Genomic DNA, 7,500 nt, shown 5'->3' with positions numbered 1-7,500 from the left:
ACCAACCCACCACCCTACCTCTCCAACGCACCATTCTTTGAGCTTTCCGGCATCTCCAGTCCGACACGTCCACTTCACACCTCTTCCCTAACCGACCCCTCCCCTCCTTCAAACGAGTCCATAACCTACGAGACCTCTTGGTCTACAGCTTCTTCCCTGACCCTACCTCCCAACCTGGCTCGTTCCCCTGCTCCCGCCCACGTTCCTGCCCACGTTCCCGCACTTGTCCTTACCTCTCCAACACCACCCTCCTCACTGGAACCCATCATCGACCCTATCGCATCATCGACTCCTTCACCTGCACCTCCAGCAATATCATCTATTGCATCTCCTGCTCTTTCTGCCATTCCCTGTACATCGGACAATAATAATAAAAATTATTATTACTTTTATTGTTGTTATACATACATAATAATAATAATAATGATAATGATAATAATAATGATAATACTAATAATAATAAGTGGGTGTAAACACATGAACAAAATAAGAATAAACAAAAACAAAAACAAATTACACAAACGTATATAAACAGGAGATACAAATATTACAGGCATTCCCCTCCCCCCATACACACACACACTAACTAAATATAGCCGCACATAGAGGTATAAGCATGCGCAAATGAAGACACATACAATAGAAATACAAAATACAAAATGGTTGACCGTTAGTAAGGAGAGACACACAAATAAGAAAGAAGAAAGCAAAGGGCCACTGATGAGGTCACAGGAGTGTAACGAAAGAACTCTGGCCGAAATAAGATTAAGATTAATGTGAAAATTAAATAACACTGAAGCAAAGTAACACCAAATATATAGTGCGTGTGTTTTTATTGGCTAAACTGGCAAAGTGACCATTCCTAAATACAACAATATCTGTTTCAACACATGATTTCACATCAAAAATCTTGCACAACAAATATATAAACGTGTATATATATGTATGTATATATGTATGTATGTGTGTGTGTATATATATATATATATATATATACACATACATACATACATACATAATATATATATATATATATATATATATATATATATATATATATATATATATATATTATATATATATATACCGGAGTAAACACATAAATGTGAAACAAGGTGGAAAAAAGAGTACTCAAATACCAGTGGTAGAGTAATATGCTTTATTTTAAGCAGCAGAAATTTCAACAAAATCTGTAACAGATTTTGTTGAATTTTCTGCTGCTTAAAATAAAGTATATATATATATATATATATATATATATATATATGTATGTATGTATGTATGTATACATATATACATATGAGTTTTTCCTGTTTTCTTCATTGGGATAATTTTTGTTGCTTGTTTTTTTTTTAGTTTTTATGATTGAAAAGGAATATTCTTTTTTTTCCTCTCATTGAAGTAATCTGAAGTGTGTATATCTATATACATGTGTGTTTGTGCGCACATGCATATATACATACATGAATCTATGTATAAACTTGTATGCATGCGCATACATACTTGTATATACACATAGAAGTATATATAAATAAAACTTTGTCATCGATTCGAAAATCTGAATGTTTTAATTGCAGGTAGATTTATGCCTTGTACACTTTCAGGAATTGTGTATTTGTACCTGAATTGATGCTGTATATGAATATGCCGATGATGGGACCTGACCTTTGAAATTTGTTCTCCATTCTTGCCGATATATATATATATATATATATATATACACACACACTCACACACATATATGTATGTATGTATGTATGTGTGTATGTATTACAGGTGTATAGAAATCAGTTAATCTATGTTACTAACAGCTTCTAAAGACTTCATTGATTAAATCCTAATTTTTACAAAGTGCACAGAGGTCATTTCCTTTTTCTGTGTTTTAAGTGTTTGGGTGGCAGTGGAGGTGGGGGTCGTTTTTCTGGTGTCATAAACATAAATTACAAATATTATTAAGGGGAGATAATCTGTGAAAGAACAGCAGTGTTTACTCTCCTGGTAGTTGGCCTGTGAGCTTTAAATGATTATAATTTAGATTTTTTTTAAATATAAGAATTTAAGATTAAACGTCTAAATAGCATACATAAGGTAGTTTTATAATAAAGTCTCAATTGAAATAAAAAGAAAGAAAAAGGGAAAAAGATAAAATTAACAAAAGAATAATTGCAAAAAGGGGATAAAAAAATTCTTCATTTCAGTAACAGCTGTACAGCTTTGTTTAAAACCATTGTCCCATTTAAAAATATAAACTTATCAGCCTATTTACATTAATTTAATACTTCTAATTTGGCTTTTAAATGTATCTTTTGTATTTGTGAGTTTTTCAGCTGTGCAGAGGCAACATCTTTTGCTGCCTACATCTTTTGACAATCCTCCAGCTGCCGTTGTAGTTTGCAGATTTTTCTTTTAAAGACCAGATGTAACTTGATAACTTCATTGTATTCAATTTGTCCATGATCCTGAAGGAAAAGGTGTCACTAAAAATTTGCTTTTGAACAGCCTTTCTGTCCTACAAATATTGCATGCTAGTGGGGTACCAGGTTTGTGTCTATGGTTTAACTCCAGCTTCATATATAACAGCCTCTGCACTGCAGGGTTGAAGAATCCATTCAACAGGTATATGGTGCTGTCCATGCATGAAAAACCATTGTTAAAGGTCAGCATAAGCTTATGTAATATAGTTTGCTTGCACAAACATGAGTCCATATTTGTGTAACTGAACTTTTCGCTTCAATTTCTAAAAAAAAATTATATGAACTACAACGTAAACCTAATTTGATATTCAGGAAATTAATTATTTGATAAGTTTGTCTCTAATGATTTTAGATTTGGATCTGAATGTTTAGATTATGTCCTTCCTTAGTTTTATTTTAATTTGGCCATTTGTGTTTTTAGAAGCATCTCTGTAAAGACAGGGGAACATTTACAGAGTTATTAAATGTATACATTGCTATGACGTATCAAATGACTGCATGGATTTGTAGAAGGAACTGTCAGGGCCAGATCACATGACCTAAGCTGAGCCCTTGTCAAAGACTCCCTCAATAAGCCAACCAAGAAATCTTGACGTGGTCACTTGATCAGCTAGAAACTGCAGTCAAATTTTTCTCAAATCTTTCTTTCCTTAAAGTGGACATATTGGATAATGTAGTCCTGGGTTCCCGGGAGATAGGAAAAAGATGAGATGGTCATGGCTAGACTGCTTGATCAGAGCAGATTTGGGACTAAGTAACAATGCCAATTATTTCTCTAGTTGTAACCACATTACTCTCTTTTTACTTACTTAAGCCCTTCAGTCCCTGTCGACCTTTGTGGACCTTTGTCTCTGTCGACCTTTCAGTCTCTGTCGACTTTTGTGGACCCTTCAGTCCCTGTCGACCTTTGTGGGCCTTTCAGTCCCTGTCGACCTTTGTGGACCCTTCAGTCTCTGTCGACCTTTGTGGACCCTTCAGTCTCTGTCGACCTTTGTGGACCCTTCAGTCCCTGTCGACCTTTGTGGACCCTTCAGTCCCTGTCGACCTTTGTGGACCCTTCAGTCCCTGTCGACCTTTGTGGACCCTTCAGTCTCTGTCGACCTTTGTGGACCCTTCAGTCTCTGTCGACCTTTGTGGACCCTTCAGTCCCTGTCGACCTTTGGCCATCAAACACTCTCCTCCAGTGTTCTCAACTCTAAACTATTTTTTCTACTTCTCCCCTGTTCCCCACACTATGCTGCCTTTTTTTTCTTCCTTCTCCCCAGTTTGATCCCTGCTGCTCTCCAGCTCTGCCTCAGTATCTCACCTCATATATTTCCTTGTGGAAAGACCTTTTTCTCTCATGTTTCGTTGGTTTTGAATTCGATGTTTCTGTAATTTTGAATTTTTTTTAGGCAGGGCTGTTGGTCCAATGCAAACCCATTATTACCCCTTGGAAGAGGTGATCCTTATTAGCCAAGCCTTCATCCATTGACCTGTCCAGCATGAGAGGCCCAGCCAGGATCTTGCACTCTGCTGGCATAACTCTCAGGGTTATTGAGGCATACAAGCCACCACATCACAACAAGCATTGGACCTTGTGGTGGACAATACTATCCACATGTGTTTTATAACTGTCAACCACAACATTGTCTATCATTGTCCGTCAATGGACAACACAGTATTTATGTCCAACTCTTCATCGTTTCCCTTTCAGCTCCTTACCTGTCTGTCTAACGTGTTTCTTGTCTGTTTATTTACCTGCCCCCATCTGTTTTGTGTGTGTGTATTTGTGTATGTTTCTCTCTCTCTCTCGTCATGCCATCCTTTTCTCTACATCTCCCCCTCTCTCATTTAGCATCACTACCTATCTCTCTATCCTATATGTTAGCTTGTCTGCCTCCCAATCTCTCGCTATGCCTCGTCTACAGCTGCTTCATCTACAGGTAACATTTCCTTGTTGATGTTGACACAGGTGAGAAAGCATGTCTATTTTGTCTTTTTTTTTGTTTCATATATTGTTTTTGTTGGTACATTTTTTGTTTGTATGGAGGTAATATATTTCTAGCGGTAATTTTTTTCTAGGTTTTCTGATGACCTCTGCGTAAATCAGATCTTGGTAAACATCTAAATTTGTCACCCAGCCAAACACAAGGTGCAAATAAAAAGAGATTGCTCTTGTGTGCCATTGTGTGTGTCCCCCATTGTGTGTGTGTGTGTAAAGAGACCTCTTCTCGTATACATGCAGAGTGTTTCAAAAGTCTATGTCACATTCTAAGAACTCTTGTGTCATGAACTACGAATGGTAGCATTATTGAACTGGTACCATTTTAAAGCCAAAGGTGTCATGTTCATTTTAATTAATTAAAGGATCGTCCGTCACATTGTAATGTTGTCTTTTGTATTCGCATTCTACCAATTTCAAGCATTCGCTAACAATATGCCTTCTCACCGTTTCACCCCTCTCAGCACACATTCTGCGTTTGTTGCTGTTGGTAGTCTTATCTTTACTGCACTTCATATAATTGGTCCTTAATGCTTGATCTTGAGCTGTGTGCACTTGAGTGCTTCTGTCTCTATCTTCAGATCACTCCTCCTCATCCATAACCAGCAGACTAAGGTGATATTTGTTTACTGGTCATGCTTCAAGAACCCTGTATCATCATCATTATCATTATTATTATTGTTGTTGTTGTTGTTATTGTTATTAAGGCAACAATCTGGCAGAGTCATTAGGGCCCTGGACAAAATGCTTATTGGTATTCCCCGCCCCCTATTGCTACGTTCTGAATTCAAATTTCACCAAGGTCAACTTTACATTTCATCCTTTCAGGGTTCATAAAATAAGTACCAGTTGAAAACTGGGGTCGTTGTAATCGACTCATCTCCTCCCCACCAAATTGCTGCCCTTCTGCCAAATTTGAAACCATTATTATTATTATTATTATTATTATTAAGGTGGCAAGCTGGCAGAATCGTTAGCACACTGGGCGAAATACTTAGTGGTATTTCATCTGTCTTCATGTTCCGAGTTCAATTTCCACTGAGATCGACTTTGCCCTTCATCCTTTCGGGGTTGATAAAGTAAAGTACCAGTTGAGTACTGGAGTTGATGTAATCAACTTTCCCACTCCCCCAAAATTTCAGCCCTTATAGTAGAAAGGATTATTAATATTATTATTATGATTATTATTATTATTATTTCAGGTGAGAAAACCCAGATTATGAAACTGCCATCTCTACTCAAGGTAATCCAGAGTTTTGACAAGTTTCGGGGATGGGGTGGGGGTGGATCAACTCAGTTTCTCTTTATAAAATGTTAGTGTTTAGGAGTTTGTTTCTTTCAAGATGGATTGGCGGAATAGAAGACCGCTTGGAAAGAATTACTTGAAGCTGATTGAGACACAGGACCAGTCAAGTTCAGGGGCCGATGCCCTTCCCCTCAAAACAACAAACTATGTTGGCTGAATTGTTGGTGTGTGGGACAAAATGCCTGGTAGTATTTCTGCTTTTATGTCCTGAGTTCAAATTCTGCCGAGGTCAGCTTTGCCTGTTATCCTTTTTGGAGTTGATAAAAGAAGGGCCAGTTGAAAACTGGGGTCGATGTAATCAATGAACCCTTCCTCCAAAATTTCAAGCCTTGTGCCTCTGCGAGAAAGGAATCTTATTGTTGTTGTCGCTGTCAGAATAAGTACTATTTGAGCACTGTGGTTCAATAGTATTGACGAATCTTTCCCTTAAAATTTGGTAGAATTGTACCAAAATGAGAAAACTGTTATTATTATTATCGATTTTTCCTTTTTTCCTTCTATTTTCGTTGAATCCCTGTCTGTCCTTTCCAGGTGTCTCTCACAATGGAAGATTTCAAAAGAAGCTTGGAGAAATCCCAGCAGGCAGTCACACATTGTCATCGGTGACTAGTGAAGAAAGGGGCCAGTGTTTTGGTGAAAGAAAGGGAAAAACAAAGACAAAAACAAAAAAATAAAGGTCCACTGCTTGGTTTTGGTGACATTCCATTGGGTCAGCGATAGGAAGGGCTGCAAAGCAAGGGGAGGCAACTCAATGCGCCTTGCATGCTTGCATCTGATCTCGGATCGTCTTTTTGCTTCGTCCAGCCAAGACGTAGCCATAAAGGAGAGAAAAAATAGCACCGCCCCAACACCCACCACCACCCCTTAAATCCCCCCAACCCCCTTCACACACAAACATACACATCACCGCCTCCATCACCACCCGACCCACCAACCCCCACACCCGACTTCGGAGATCATACTCCATCCCCCTGCCCGCCCGCTCGCTACGTCTCCCACCCAGACTCCCGGCCCCGCTCCTTGCAGCAGAAGAAGAAAAGGGGTAGAGAAGAAGAGACAGTAAGAGAACGAGGGAGAGAACGAGAGAGAGAGAGAGAGATGCAGTGAGAGAGAGAGAGAGAGAGAGAGTGGAAAAGGTGAAGAAGTGCTTTTGTGAGTGTTGTAAGTGAATGGATGAGGAATGGAAGTCTGGAAGAGGAAATTGTGGATTGCAGGATTAGCGTTTTGAGGGATTATACTTTCCCGTGTTGTTAACGGAGATTAAATAGCAAGGAAGAAGACTGGAGAAACACAACTCAAAGACAGTTGAAGCCGAGTTTTAGAAACTGGTTACCTGGAAGAGAGGGGGGGGGGAGAAGGTTTTTTTTTTTTTTTTTTTATAAGGAACCATGTAATGTAGGTCTTAAAAATATACCAGGGCTAAGATTCGAACTGAAATAGGAATGATGTTGATGTTGATAACAATAATAATAATAATAATAATAATAATATAATAATAATAATAATAATAATAATAATAATAATAATAATAATAATTGGCAACAAAATTATAAGGTTTTTTATTATTTTTCAGTTTTGTTTTATTTTTATTTTGTAATAAGAAATTAGAGGAAGAGAATAAAAGAGATTTAAGAAATGAGTGGGGGGGAGGGGGAGGGGCAGAAGGGGATGAGGAAATTTTCAGTTAAATTATTTCAATAACTTAGTTGTTGTTGATTATTATTATTATTACATTT

The 7,500-nt window shown here is 37.8% G+C and overlaps 1 protein-coding gene across 3 annotated transcripts in view; it reads left to right on the top strand.

Annotated features, from left to right (window-relative positions):
• The window catches only part of LOC115223384, a 137,388-nt gene that overhangs the window by 124,159 nt on the left and 5,729 nt on the right, over positions 1-7,500 (top strand). For 2 of the 3 annotated variants that reach the window (XM_036512473.1, XM_036512472.1), the window contains 2 exons: positions 5,661-5,701; positions 6,296-6,415. In XM_036512473.1, coding sequence (XP_036368366.1) covers positions 5,661-5,664 — 4 coding nt within the window. In that variant the 3' untranslated portion in view covers positions 5,665-5,701; positions 6,296-6,415. Of the gene's footprint in view, positions 1-5,660; positions 5,702-6,295; positions 6,892-7,500 lie in introns of those variants that run through there. The other variant, XR_005003537.1, reaches the window with a different exon arrangement.

This window comes from Octopus sinensis, linkage group LG23 (genome assembly GCF_006345805.1).
Source record: "Octopus sinensis linkage group LG23, ASM634580v1, whole genome shotgun sequence".
Lineage (NCBI taxonomy): Eukaryota > Metazoa > Mollusca > Cephalopoda > Octopoda > Octopodidae > Octopus > Octopus sinensis.
Note: the sequence above shows the minus strand (reverse complement) of the source record. Positions and strands in the feature narration are given on the sequence as shown.